Source organism: Lissotriton vulgaris, chromosome 1_1 (genome assembly GCF_964263255.1).
Source record: "Lissotriton vulgaris chromosome 1_1, aLisVul1.2, whole genome shotgun sequence".
NCBI lineage: Eukaryota > Metazoa > Chordata > Amphibia > Caudata > Salamandridae > Lissotriton > Lissotriton vulgaris.
This window is the reverse complement of record NC_141685.1, coordinates 2,010,467,589-2,010,483,102: the sequence shown is the minus strand read 5'-3', so window position 1 is coordinate 2,010,483,102 and position 15,514 is coordinate 2,010,467,589. Positions and strand designations below refer to the sequence as shown.

At 43.9% G+C, this 15,514-nt stretch overlaps 1 protein-coding gene across 30 annotated transcripts in view; it reads left to right on the top strand.

Moving 5' to 3' along the window:
• PPFIBP1 (PPFIB scaffold protein 1) overlaps positions 1–15,514 on the top strand; it is a 1,004,279-nt gene that overhangs the window by 208,612 nt on the left and 780,153 nt on the right. For all 30 annotated transcript variants that reach the window (XM_086920149.1, XM_086920163.1, XM_086920158.1 and 27 more), the window contains exons 4-5: positions 14,881–14,967; positions 15,048–15,161. In XM_086920149.1, coding sequence (XP_086776275.1) covers positions 14,881–14,967; positions 15,048–15,161 — 201 coding nt within the window. The remainder of the gene's footprint in view (positions 1–14,880; positions 14,968–15,047; positions 15,162–15,514) is intronic.

The following is a 15,514-nucleotide window of genomic DNA, read 5'->3' as shown; positions in this document are numbered from 1 at the left end:
TGACTAGGGCCCATTTGTTTATGCCTTTGCATTTTTTCTCTCAATTATCATTTTCCTTTCACATACCACCCCTTCCTTCACTTTTCTTGCTCATCCAACATGATATGCTACAGACCACGGCACTTTCTGCATAGCCTACCACAGATCCATTTAGATGCAAATTAAGCGATCAGAAAATGTTAGCAATTACGCTCCTCAATCTTTGTGAATGCCTAAAAACTTGCCACTTCGTCTCAAACTGAGCTGGCAGGGAGCACCTGGATTGGGACAAACACAAGGTTTTTATCATGCGAATTTCTTTTGCCAGTACTAGTTATCTTTGAAAACGAATACGTTGGTGGAAGAGGTAAAATCTGTGGTAATCAGGTGTACCAGCTCCGGTGCCTCACGTTATCTGTCATTCTGTCCTCTGAAACTTACAATCTGGTGTTAATGTAGCCTCAGTGTAATACTACAATGTGCGGTACTGCATCCGTTCTGGGACAATACTACTGACTGATAAACCAAGCTAACTCATGATGAAGGCCTAGGAGATGCTAACCACATGTGCATTACTTGCACACACCCAGCCCACTCATCGCTATATCCACTTTAGCGCATTCATTCAGAAATTCCTTGTGCAGGCTACATCCACTGTGAGAACACCGACTCTACTGAGCACACAAACGTGAAGTGAACAAACACAGCAGGAGATATGACGTCCAATCCAGTTTGTAATTTGACATGATGGTAGAAAGCTTGGACTGACTCGCAGATCCACGGCATCGTGCTACCTTACCTGATCCAGCCCACGTCATTCCATTGAAGGAACTTAAGACATCTCAGTGCATTGAGCACCGTAGGCGCCTTAGTGTGACCTGCAGGCCACAGGCTTTAAACAGGCCGCTCAGGCTTAACCATTGAGATCCACTGGACTCACTTCCAATTTAGGGGCAGATACTGACTTGGGCGGAGAGGCATGCCGGGGGATGCAGCCTCGCCTGCTTACCAGTGCAAAGGATGCATTCGCTCCAATGTAAACTGCTTGATTTTTCATGCTCAAAACAGGAGGAATTCCTAAGCAGAAATTGGCTCCGAATCTGGACTAGACGCAGTGACTGGCTGGAATTCCGGTCTGTGCATGTTAGTCCTCATTCTAGACCAGGAACAGGGAAGGAAGCAGTGCCAGGGTGGAGTTACCAGTCGTAATGTGTGATTTCTGCCCTTGCAGGGCGTAGATTCCTTTGGTGCAGAAGGTGCAGTGACTTGGGACTCAAAGGCCCGGAGCCATTGAACTCTTATCATTGCTGTATAATACCATAAACAGCTGCCAGGGGGCTCATTTCCTTCATGCACAAGGGCCCATGATACACTGGCTACGCTACTGGACAATAGTAATGGCAGAACCTTCATAATCCTCCCCTTAGAAACAAGTGAAACTACATTGTAATTGCAGCTTTGCCTCTTGACTGCACTGTGTGATCCTGGGAGGAACATGTACTCTTCCTTTGTATCAGTTATATTTTTGTACAAAGTGGGAATACTAAAATATGACCACAGAACCATATTAGACCAAATACATTATCTTCACCCATCAGTTGTAGCCTGTTTATTTTCGGTCCTGCCCTGATTCTCTACTTCCCTCCAGAGCCGACATGCAAGTCCCTTTGAAAAATCAAGCTATGAGTCTGTGGCCAACTTGAGATCTGGTAGCTTCCTAAGAAGTACGGTCTCTGAAAGAACCCCGCTTGGAGGGTACATTAGAAAAGTTCTGTGCAGAAACAGTAATCTTTATATTTTTCCTACATTTTGTGTCTGTGTCTGAGAATGTTACAGAAGAGTTTAGATTCACCAAGGTTTGGATTTAAATGTCCTAAGAGGTTAGGCTGCTATAACCCTTCCATAACGGTCAAACTCAAATGTCCTCAGATGCAGGATTTCTCTTTGAAATGTTTGGATCTAAAGGTGTCCTGCAATAGTCACATTGATGGCGTCTGAGTTCTGAGAGGTTGGTATTCTGGAACAACTGCTGAATAATTGTAGCTTAAAGTTCTTACTGGTGGGGTGACTCCTAAATGTTGGTATCGGGTAATTTTTACTGTTCTGTAAGGTCGAGCTCCTCTCAAATTGTGTTAATGCTGACTTCCTAGGTTGGTTGGTACAGTGTGGTGTTTTTTGTTTTTTTTGTTGCAGATTAATATAGCGTGAACTCGACCCGAAGTTATTGGAGCGCTTTATATGAGCATCAGTTACGTTACACAAGGACACGTTAATTTTTTTGGTAGTCCGGGGAGATGAAGTGATTTGCCCAGAATCACAGGATGTGGAGTCGACCCCGAAGCTCGAACCTTGGTTTCCCAGCTCCAAAGTCGGCAGTCTAGCCATGAGACCACATCCTCTCCCCTGTTGTGTTCCTGAATACTCAATATGGTGACTCTCCACAAATGATACAACTGTGGACTTTTCATTGGTCAATGTGGTGGATCGCATTTTGTGCATTCAGGCTTACAATGCCCATATGTCGGTACAGTGCTGTACCTTAGGCCAGAACGATGATGCTCTTTCTCAGTGTTGAGATCATGCAGCTGCAATGGGTCTTGAAGGTCAGTACTGTGGAGTTCCTCTTGGCAATATAGTTGGAATCTTTGAAGATGTGCAAATAATTCTGATATGTTGGCTCTAATCACAATGGGCATAGGAAGCATTAGACATCAGATGGGATTTGGGACGCTTACTTAAAAAATGTCAGTTCTAAGAGAGCTGCACAATGTGACACCCAGATCTGGAAGTCCTCTGCAAAGATTATAGAGCACATCCATACATTATTAGGACTTCAAGGCTCCAATCACATATATCACCTTGAAGTTGAGATATTGAGTGATATATGCATGCCTAGCAGCCGCTTCAGATCTTGGTTGTTTATCTAAAATGTGGGTTCCCTTTGGTGCACTAAAATAAATGACCTTGAGATGGTTAGTGTCCATCTTGAAAAGGTGAAAGCATCCAAGAGGTGATGGATTTGAAGAGTTTGAACTCTGTAGTCTTCGGTAATGATTTAAGTTTTCAGAGAAGGTTTTCTGCAGAAGTGGCACAAACCTGGAAAATGGAGCCAGTCCATAGAAGTAGACTGCACTTCTTTTGTACCGGGAGAAAAATGTCCAACCAGACACAAAACCACCTTCTAGAAACGCATAAACTGATAATAGCTACAGCTCTGAAATAATCATTCTCAAGAGCAGCCATGGAAGCCTGGAACTCCATGCCTTCCAACCTCAGAACATTTACCCAACTCTCAATCTTCAATATGCAGCTCAACGCTCATCTAATTTCTACACTGACTCTACATACATATTGCAAACATAAACTAAATCTATTTTTCTCATAGTTTGTTATCCCTCTCCCCATCTTGAAGTAATTGTACATTTTTAAAGTATGGCCCGGGTGTGCTAGATAAATGAGGCAGATAATTTAATAAAATAAATGAAACAGAGAACTCTATCGAACCTTAGTCCCACCCACACATCACGGACATAGTAAACAATACCTGCACTCCTCTAACCACAAAATGGAGGAGAGCACCCCTAGGCTTCCCCATCTCAATCATCTGTAGTTAGTGTCAGCATTTGCTGGCATATTCCATCTCACTGACTAGTTTCTCATCATCAGTGTGGCAGGCATATACTGTTTCAAAGAAACTGGGGACCCTTGCTGGCAAGTGAAGGACCCTGATACAAGGAATACCAGCCCAATTAACTAACCAGACAGGTCTGCAAAGACCGGAGGGATTTATCGCCCATTACTTGTCACCAGGAGACTATAAAGTAGTCCAAACTGCAGTTCCTGAACAGTCTATACTCTGAAGCCCCACGTTCAATACGGACAATGATAAGAAGTATGATTTTAAATTTGTGCACCATGGCAAGTCTCCTAACTGGATGTCTCCTAACTGAATTCCTATAAGGAGGACTGGAACAGTCTGTCCAACCAGAGTGACCTGATAGCAAATGGGAGCTGTTTATCTCTCCAAGAAATGTTTACAGAAAATTGTTAAATGGACAGGAAAGAGTTGGGCGACCAATGGAGAAGCAAGTGGGGGGGGGGCAGCTCCTCCATTGAAGGAGAATAGCATCGCCCCACTTAAACCCCCCACCCCTAGCCCCAGAGATAAAAATAAAATGGTAATTACCATTTTATTTTTCATCCCCTGTCCCGAGCCAAACGTCAGGACGGGGTAGGGCTGCTGCTGAGTGACAGCAGCAAGGAGGAGGGTGGGCTGGCTAATGCACTGTTTAAAGTGTGCATGTCTTTTTGGCCAGCCGTCTTGTGAGGACCTTCTGTTGCAGCAGCAGGGGATGGTCCTCCACTCGAACCTGTCCAGTCTCCACTTACATGCGTGGAGATTGAGTGGCGGCAGTTGAGGCCGTTTCACCTGCTTCCTGAAGTCTGTAATGTGATTCTGGCAGCAAGGCGTCCCTCCACAAAATCGGTATACGCCTGCAGGTGGAACAACTTTGTGGCATGGTGCACAGCAAAGGCTGTGGATCCCCTTTCTGCCCCTCTTTCGGAGGTTCTCCTCTTTCTTCTCTCTCTTGCCCAGCAGGACTCTGCTCTGGGCACTATCAAGGGCTACCTCTCTGCTATTTCCACCTTCTTAAGGTTCCCTGATCAGCCCTCTTTGTTCAAGTCTCCAGTTGTAAATAGGTTTTTGAAGGGCATCACTCATATGTTTCCTCCTGTACCTTTCGTGATGCCTCAGTGAGACTTGAACCTTGTTCTGACCTATCTGATGTGCGCTCCTTTCGAGCCACTCCATAACTGTCCTCTTCGTCTCCTTACTCTGAAGACTGCATTCCTGGTTGCCATCACCTCTGCCAGGAGGGTGAGTGAGCTCCAGGCTCTTTCCTCTAAACCTCCCTTCCTTTCTGTCCATCCGGACAAAGTTGTGTTGCGGACGCGACCCTCTTTCCTGCCCAAAGTAGTCACAGCCTTCCACATCGGGCAGTCCAACACCTTGCCCACCTTCTTTCCGCCTCCGCATCCCTCGAAAGAGGAAGAGAGGCTCCACCGTCTGGACCCAAAACGTGCGTTCTCATTCTATTTGGATCTCACACGCCAGTTCCGGGTGGATGACCAACACTTAGTTGGTTACGTGGGCGCTAAGAAAGGTTGGGCGATGCACAAGCGGACCATCTCTCTGTGGGTCATGTTGTGCAGCAAGGTATGCTACTCTTTGGCTAAAAAGGAGCCTCTTGTTGGTCTGAGGGCCCATTCCACTCGGGCCACGGCGGCTACTACTGCCCTGGGTCAGGAAGTCCCCTTGCAGGACATCTGTCAGACAGCTACGTGGGCCTCGCTGCACACGTTTGCAAGACACTACTGCCTGGACAGCCAAGTCCGGAGAGGTGGCTTTTTCGGCTGTTCCGTTCTCAAGGATTTTCTGGTGTGATCATTGGTTCGTAGACCCACCACCGAGGTTGGTATTGCTGGGGTATCTATTCTAAGGTAAGGAATCTAATACTAACCTGTTTCTTTCAGATGCACAAGTTACTTACCTTCGGTAACGATATATCTGTAAGAAACAGGAGTTGGTATAAGATTCCTTACCGCCCCACCCATCCTCCCCTTTCTGCGAACCAATATCTAGGGTTAAGGACATCCCCTTTCAGGGCCCTAGTTTCATGGCACCAGTGTTGGTTTTTATCATGGCTCTCCGTTTCTGGCGTGGAAAAGCTATGTATAAGAACTGACGTCAGCGCGCGAGGGCGGCGTCTAAGTACTCCGGCGACGTCATCCCGGCGCCAACGACGACTCCGACGACGGACGCGGAGCCGCAGACGACGCCTACTGACGCAAGGGTACTGCTACGCAAAAGTTTCCGGATCCAGTGTGACGACTGGGGTTATTCTAAGGTAAGGAATTTAATACTAACTACTGTTTCTTACATCTATATAGTTACCGAAGGTAAGTAACTTGTGCGTTTGGTTTTAATAGCGAGGTTATAAGTCCTAGTATTGTGTTCCTAACAAGGGGCTCCGAAACCATGTGAGATTCATTTTTTTGATTTATTAAACCATGTGAGATTCATTTTTTTGATAATTACAACTTAAATATTTACTTATGGAACCTGTAAATAATAATCATTATATAAGCGGTAAGAATGCGAACGTATGTATGACCCTCCGGTCACACTTTCGAATCACGGCAAGACAAGTTGGATGATTTATCCTTTTGAAGCCGGTAGATCGAGTACATTAGAGAGGTGGCAGTAACACATGATGTTTATAGCGCACTGAAACGACTAGTCTGCGGCTGCAGTAGATAAAGTACATTATTATTGTATACAGATAATTATTGGCATTGGATGCGTTGTTCGGAAAGATCATTGAATCCAATGAGTATAAAATAAATCATAGGTTTTACACGTGTTGTTTATAGCGCACTGAAATGACAAGCCTGCGGCTGCAGTAGCTCAAATGCATTACTATCGTTTACAGATAAATATAGGCGCTCGATGCATCGTCCGGAAAGACCATGGAAGCAAAGAGCATACAATAAATCATATGTTTTTCACAAAACATGCCAATATTCAACAGTCAGCTCTTTGAGACTGTCACCATCTGACGTAAGCAATAGTTGCGGCAGCAGACCGGAAAATAACTTGCCATTTCAAGGGGAGGGGCTGCATGACTGAGGTTTTTATACAGATCATACATACTTAGCCTCAGAGTTCTTCTGTGCAGAGTGTGTGGTTGGGTTTTGCCCACAGAAAGGCTTTGTTTCGTCACACCAACAGACCCGTACTATATTGCCCTGCATACTGAGTATAATACTTATAAACTATGAATATGTGAGTTTGTATACTTTACACATATGCAAAATTACGTGGACAGCCAATACCTAACAGTATATACCGTATTTCTCTGTCATACTTTTGTAGTACTCACTTCGGCATTTTTGGAGAATTTATGTTAAAAGGATCAGAAACAATACACAGTTATCCCAGAAACTACGGATACACGTCATTATAAAGGAAAACGCAGTAATAATTTGTGTTTAAGACCATAAAACCATTGTGCTTGCCAGAGATTGAAAGACAACGGTAGATGTTAAACGTTATTTGTTTACGCAAAATCTGTCGAGTTTTCACGTCCATTGCTATTTCATTGCTGTACAAGCGTGGGCGTTCACTGAATGAAATAGTGTGCGGGGAAACGAGTGGGGGGTGCTTACTTCATTGGTACAATGTGCGCATCCCTCGCGTGATCGCGGTGGGACTTTGCATTTTTTAAAATTACGGTGTCATGAGTGTACCGAGCCAGGACTTTCTTTCCCTGGCATAATGTAAGCATCCAGCGCTTGCTGGAGCAAGCATTTAGTAACCATGTATAATGTGAGCATACTTTGCGTGCCCGTGCCTAAAAGTTACTTTACTAACGATATATAATGTAAGCAATCCAGCGCGGGCCCAATGTACGACTTTACGAATTCTATGTAACCGTGAAGCGCACGCCTGAGCTAGGACTTTACTTCCCAATTATGTTAGATTTGAGCGCGTGACCCTGCCTGGACTTTGCTTCCCTTTGTATAATGTAGCACCAGAACGCGCGCTGTAGACAGACCTTTACTTTTGAGGTTCAAAGAAAGAACCCAGCGCGTGCCCGATCCAAGACTAACTTTACTAGTAGAGTTTCGTTAAGTGCGTAGTGGTGCAGAATAGAGTGGAACAGAGTTGAGTGATGCAGGGGGCAGTGGCGTTAAGTCGAGTGGCATGGAGTGGTGTAGAGTGCAGAGTAGAGTCGCGTGGCATAGAATGATGTAGAGAGCATAAAGTGGCGCAGAGAATAGCGCAGACGAGTGCAGTGACTTAGAGTAGAGTTCAATGGCACAGTGCAGTGATGTAGTGTTTCGGAGTGCAGTGGATTGGCGCGGAGTGGAGTGACAGTCTAGTGGTGTAGAGTAGATTGTTTAAGAGTAGCGCATAGTGGTGTAGATTGGAGTGGTACAGGGTTCAATACAGTTGTAAAGAGTGGCATAGAGTGTAACTGCATAGAGTAAAGTGGTGTAGAGTGCAGTGGCATAGAGTGCAGAGGTGCAGAGTAGATTAGAAAGGCGTACAGTGTGTTGGCGTAGAGAGCTGGGGCATAGAATTGAGTGCTATAGAGGAAAGTGCATTGGAGTGGAGTGTATTGGCATTGAGTGCAGTTGCGTAGAGTGCAGTATTGCAGAGTGGCGTAGAATACAGTGGCATAGACTGGAGTTGTGTCGAGTATATTGGTGTGGCCTATACTGGAGTGGTTTAGAGTGCAGTGGCAAAGAGTGCAGTGATGTAAAGTAGAGTGGCGAAGAGTGCATTGGCATAGAGTAGAGTGGTACAGGAGAGAGGTGTAGCGTGAAGTGGCATACAGTGCAGTGGCATAGAGTGGAGTGATGCAGAGCGCAGCTGCATGAAGTGGTGTACAGTGGACTGGTGCAGAGTAGAGTTTAGAGGTGCAGAGTACAGTGGCGCAGAGTGAAGTATGCATGGTATGGCAGTGCATTACCATTACAAACAACACATTTTTAATAGGAATTGCCATTACATTTGCACAGACATACCGTTTTACTAATAAAAGTGTACAGTGCACAAGCGAAAATGTGTGGAAATTGCATCACCTATTGTAAGGATTTGTTTTGATCATATTTAAGTATTTGTTTCTAACAGAAATAAACAAGCATTGGCATAGCCAATAGGTCTCGCCTTTGGGACCTTTTAAGTTTTTAGCCATGCAACAGTTGATGTTGTTGCACCAAGGATATTGTGCTGGATAACTCAACACTTATAAGGTTCCAAAGGTGAGACCTATTGGCTATGCCAATTCTTGTTTTTAAATTTGTTAACACTTATTTGCCATTGGCTGCACCTCATCCGTACTAGTTTAACAGCCAAATATAACAATAAGCAACAGAATTGGGACCAGAACAGCTTTGCAAAGGGCCTCCCACCACGCAATAACACGTGTCGGTTCATTTTTAGCAACCTTTGAACTAGAAACAGCATTTTTTTGGTATAAAAATCTGCCGATTATGGAAACGATCATGTATTGTGTGGCAAATACAGCAAATCGTTATAATCATGCGTAAATTGCCACGGCCGCGTGGCCTTGAATGTAGCACAGTGAGCTATAAACCAAATCAAAGCACGGAAACTGCAAGGTGCGGGTTTACAGCCTTATTGTTTTTCTCTTATCTTTCATTATTCCCTTATTGTTTAATGCCTACCAGTATGAATACCACGTGACTCCTACGCCTTGTAGTTCTCATTGCCTTAAGTAGGGACTGGAATTAAGCAAGCATCCAGGGAGAGCCAAATTATGCTGCAAGGTTGAGTAAATTATGCAGCAAGAAAAGGCAAACTATGTGGCGTAATGCTGCACATTTTGTAATAGTATTACTTCATTATTTTTTCTTTTCTAAGCTTGTTAACTGTCCGGGCATAGGTTGTATCTTATTAGTACCAGTTTAACATCCAAATATAGCAATAATCAACAGAAAGGTAACCAGTCACCCTTTGCAAGGAAACTTCCACTGAAAAATGTGTTACTGCGTTTTTAGTAACTTTTGAATCTGTGCTAAAATCTGCAGAATATGCCGCAGATGATCGATTATGTGGCAAAGGCTGCAAATCTATAGTTATGTGAAAATCCTAGCAGCCAGACAATTGAATAATTCCAGTGGCTCTGGTCTCAAGGGACATTTCCTATATATTGGCTCACACATATACAAACCTTTGTGTCTTTAGCCAAGCACACAGGTGTATTGGGCTTGGTCTTATCTGGAGGAAATGTCAGTGTGGGTTTGGTGAATTTTTACAATGCTATCTACGACAGTGAGGTTAGGAATGACATTTCTTTCCTACATTCTTTTGTTTCTAATAATATGAAAGACCTAGGTCATAACTTGCTGATTATGGGGGATTTTAATTTACATCCCTGTATAGATCCTTTACATAAATGCTTACCTGAAATGTTTTGTGAACGTGCATGTTATCTCCATATGGAACACACTAAGGAGGGGGAATTGTGTAACAATCTGATGGATGATCTTGACCTCTCTTTGGCGTTGTCTTTTAAAGACCCTTTGTATTGTTTTGATACCCCAACCTTTAAGGGACATGGTAGGGGTACCTTTATAGACCATATACTGGCCTCTCGGACGATGCAAATTTTTTTAGACTCTTTTTGCATTGTCTCGAGCGAGTTCAGTGACCATAATCCCTTAACAATCTGCTTGAAATGTCCCTGGGGAAAGAAGGGAAATAAGACCATTACTCAAGGCAGCTTGGGAACAACTGACGGCAGGAGGAGGTTAAAATGGTCATTGGAATCTGCAGATATCCTCTACAAAAATATTGTTGAGAGCTGTACAGAGGAGATCAAAGTTTGCATGATCGAGGGGGATGACCCCAGGCTAGTACTAGAATCCTATCAAAATGTGTCAGAGAAGGTGTCAGCGCTTCTTACTGTCCCTAATAAAAATCAGGCTAAAACAGGCCCGAAATGGTTCAGCCATGACTGCACCAAAGCTGCTCGCAACTTAAGGATTGCTTTGTCAGCCTCACCGAGGAACCAGGAGGAGGTAAAGGCCTGCAGGAAAGAATATAAGGCTATTACCATCGCCCGAAAGGAGCTCCTTAGGAAGGAGGCTTGGCAGGAATTACTTGATCCCTCCACCCTGAAGAGCAGCACCAAGTTCTGGGCACTGGTTAAAAAACCTTTTTTAACCGATGACCCCTGTAATGAACTTGCTTGCTGCATAACTAAAGCAGAATGGGAAAGCCACTTTAAAAGCCTGTACTTTTTAGAGGGTGCTGGTACTGGTGCTCCTACCCCACTCGTGGGGAGCAGTAACATAACATTTGAAATAAGCGAGGTTCGGGTTGCCATCGTGGGCCTCACAGCCAATAAAGCACCAGGTCCTGACGGAATTCCGCCGGACCTTTATAAATATGATCCAGCTTTCTGGGCTCCAATTCTGGCTGCTGTATTTAATGCTGCGGCCAGGGTAGGCTGTCCGGAAACGTGGGGATTATCAACTATAGTCCCTATTTTCAAGAAAGGCGACAGGGGAAGTCCTCTTTGTTATCGACCAATATCCCTCATCGATTCACTGGTTAAAATTATGGGGAGAGTTTTACTTCAACGTCTAGTAAGCTGGGCGACTGATAATAATATTATGTCAACTTGCCAATATGGTTTCTGTGAAGGCCGCTCTACCATAACTCAGTGCCTTAATTTGTTTCTTATTTTGAATAAATACACTGTTGTTCAAAAAGGAGTAATTCACTTAGCCTTCATGGATCTGTCGTCAGCCTTCGACTGTGTCAACAGGGGGAGGCTATGGCAGACCATGAGGGACAAAGGCGTTGACAGGGGGATTGTGGATTTCCTCGCGGACCTACATAATGATACAAGAGCCAATGTGAGGTTCTCAGTGAATGGGGAAACCACAGGCAAGTTTAGTACCAACAAAGGAGTACGGCAGGGGTGTATTCTGGCCCCATTTCTTTTTAACTTTTATATAAACGACCTAGAGTCTGCATTGCAAGAGATAAAATCAGATTGTCCAAGAGCAGGAGAGAGGGGCATTCCCTTGCTTTTATACGCGGATGACGCGGTTTTAATATCACGAACAGAGAAGGGTCTCCAAGCACTGCTGAATGCTTTTAATAACTTTATGTCTGACAGGGATCTCATGGTCAATAACTCGAAATCCTACATTATGCATGTTGGCCGTCAACCAAAAAAGAAGTTTGTTTTTAAATTAAATGATGTTGTGATCCCCGTTACCAATACATTTTCATATTTGGGTGTTTTATTTGATACTAAGCTCAACTGGGCTCCACATCTGGCCAGAAAGAAGGGTGAAATGACCAGAGTGAATGCCTCGATTTTTAATTTTGCCAGTAAATTGGGGAAAAAGCCGATGGTGGCTATGATGCAACTATATAGTGCTAAATCCATATCCACCGCAGTATACGGCAGTGAGATATGGGGCTACACAAATGGTGAACAAATACAAATAGCCGAAAATAATTTCTTAAAGCGCTTGTTGTGTGTCCCAGGCAGTACACCGAACTTAGCTGTACACGAAGAGCTTGGCTGTCAGTATGTTTCAGACATTGTCGGTTTGAAACCACTGTTATGCTGGATTAAATTATGGTTAAGCCAGGATATACCCTTAACCCACCAGATACTGGAAGATCTTGTTTCAATGGATTATGCCATGTGTGTACCCTGGCTCAAATATTTGAAGTCCCAATTTTTGAAGCTTGGGCGCCCAAATATGTTTGAAAATCCGGGGGATATAGTCACGGGTGATGTTGCAGTAATTAAGAGGGCTTTTTTTATGAATCGTAGTGCCCTAAGAGATGAAGTTGAGCTCTTGAAACCAAATGTTAGAAAGTACATTATGTTGAGAACATGTGACACTATGGAAATGTACCTAGCAGGCTCCTTTACCTCCCATGACAAGTTTTTGCTGACCCGATTCAGATTCAACATCTTCCACCACATCTTAATTAGACCAAAGTTGGACATTTTTAAAAAATCGGCAGCACCCTGTGGCTGCGACGGGAAGTCTCCACAGGACATGCTGCATTTTATATTTTTATGCACATTTTATGAATATCCCCGTAGGCGGTATCTTGTTACTCTTTTAAGAAAATTAAATTTTAAACAAATCAGACCCGCTCTTGTACACTTACAGCTATTGCATTCTGACTGTGTTCTCCAGGTGTTAGAATATTTAAAATTATCTGTGAGAATAAGAAAATGCTTAGATGAATAACTGTGATTTTCTGCCTGAAGTACCTTTTTGCACTATTGCATATGGGCTCGACTTGCACTTGCACTTTTTCTGTACCGATCTTGTTTACTCACTTTGTCAAGAAATTCATATGTCTTATGTACTTATTTTATACTGACTTTGTAACTTTGTGATGTTTTTTAAATGAAATGTATAATGTATCGTACTTTTATGGATTGCAATATATCCGAAATAAAGTCATTTTGAATTTGTGTCTTTATTATATGTGTGGGATCCAACACTGTGCAACACCTTACTCTACATACTTGGAATGAGTGGCAGTGTAAAAGAAATGAACTACGCATGAGAGCGCTTCTATGTCGAGATGAGGAGCACCATTGGAGGGCGTTACTGATTGAATCTTTGGAGAAGGAGATCTTGTGGGGAGAGTGGGCAACAACAAATATTCTTCCACCATCTGGCACCAGAACTACAGCCACCTCAGTCAGGGGGGTAGCTATCATTTCTGAAGCCTGTTGGCCCTAGGCCCGGAGGTAGAAGTACTTCAGCAGCCGATTATGGGACGGCTGGTAGGAAGTCATCGTCTATGAATGGAGGTATTTAATTTTATTGTCATCGGTGTTTCTATACATTTTTAATTTCAACATTTCCCGTTAATAGGAAATGAAGAGCACAAGTAGAAATGCCTTCATAACATGACCGATGTGCTCTAATCCCAGAATCTTCCAGTGCCTCACTATAAACTGCCAGACAGATGCTCCAGGCTGGACCTTGGCTGGATTTCTTTCGTTCCTTGAAAAATGTCCTTTTCTTAACAAACTGTGATTTTCTGACTGTATGTATGTAATTTCAGTAGCTCAACCCCACCCAAAAGGCAGTGTAGCACTGTACAAGGTCCAAGACAAAATATAAGTCTAGACGCCTGTGCCAAATCTTTGAGGGATATATTTCCTGACATTTCACACAGCACAGTCGGTGACGTTACTGTGCTGTGTTGTTGTGTTGGGTAAAAGGGACAGAGTAGTGTTGCACTATATTTCCGAAGATATGGTGTATTAGAATTGGGATTGAAAGGTCTGACATGCGAGTAACAATGTGAACCCTCACATAATCTCTCTGTTCACTCCCTATTCAACCTCTGCATCTCTCGGTTCTCTTTTCTTTATCTGTTTCCCTCCTCTACCCTACCTAGCCATTCGTCTCTGCCTCTCTCCCCCACATGCTTTCTCTCTGTTACCCCTACTTTGCCTTTTATGTGCCCCCTGTACCGTTTCCCTCTTTCATCCTTCTATCTGTCACCCTCACCATCTTTCTATCTTTTTTTTGTCTTTTCTCTACTCCATGTTCTTCTCTTGTCGTCTTTTCTCTTCTCACCATCTGTTCTTTCTCTCACCTGGCAGGCTCTTGCTTGCTTTCCTCTTCTCCCACTGATGCAACCTTCTGTAAGTCTGTGTCCAGCAGTAGAGGGAAGCATGTGGCACTAATATTAATGGTACGGGGTAGAATTGTGCAATCTGCCTCTTATGTCGGCTGTCAAATTCTGCTTGGAGTGTGTATGTTTTTCTAGTTTTTTCATCTTTAAATCTGTCCCGCTATTTGTGAATGTTTTTTCAACACTCCGATGTGTAATACGAACTAAAGAACATAAATCTATTAGGGCTTGTGCTTCTGTCAGATGTCTATTTTATAATCTCGCAACGTCCTCAGATGTGTCCCTAAAAATGACCTTTAGTCCTGAAATTTAAGACTTCGACCTGAAATTTTACTGTCACTTCCCGGAATGTGCCTTCTTGTAATGTGGTCACCCTAGATGCACAGCGCAAGGCGGGTGCAGGAGAAATCCGGTGCTATAAGAAGCTGTCCGTTCAGATTTTACTGTTGTGGGTCTGCCGCAGTGGTGTTGCAAACTATAATTTGTGTAGTTCTGCTGCACGGCTGAGATCATATTTTTCTTTTTATAGCCGGTGACACACCGTGGAAAATGGTATGTGTCCAAACGCCCAAAATGCCGCTTTTCTTACTTTCCAGGCTCGAGAACCTGTGTCTGCTGAAAGCTTCGCTTCTTGCTCACACAGCTGCCACTTTCTTGTTTTTCAGACGAACGGACACATTTCTGGGAATGGAGATATGTACCAAGAAAGGCTGCTGCGTCTGGAGAACGACAAGGAATCTCTCGTGCTGCAGGTGGGTGTTCCTGAAAGCCCCAGTGTTGCTGTCTGCAGCAGGCTTCACCTGAGGTAACCCCCTCCCCCCATCTCTTCCAGGTTAGTGTTCTGACCGACCAAGTGGAGGCCCAAGGCGAGAAGATCCGAGACCTGGAGTTCTGTCTCGAAGAGCACCGGGAGAAGCTGAATGCCACAGAAGAGATGCTCCAGCAGGTACTGCAGGAGGGGCCGGGCAAAGGGACAGTGTAAGCTTTCTGCTGCTGGGTGCGAGGCTCTCGGCAGGACATGGATCCTGCAGCACCTAGGCTGCCTTAGTGCTTGTTATAGTCATTTAAAAAAGAAAAAAGTGTGGACTCGTCTCGGATAAAAGCAGGAACCCGTGCGCCTGTTCTGAAAGTCCTTCAAAGGTGTCTTCGAAGTTATGAGACTTATTAAAGTTACACAAACCAAACTATTTCTTGCAAAATTGATATCCACTGCAGTTGTGATTGCGTTAATGAACGTCCTAGTTCCTCTTGTTTCTAATGCTCCTTTTCTTTCGGATGTTTGCTTTTTTCTTTCTGATG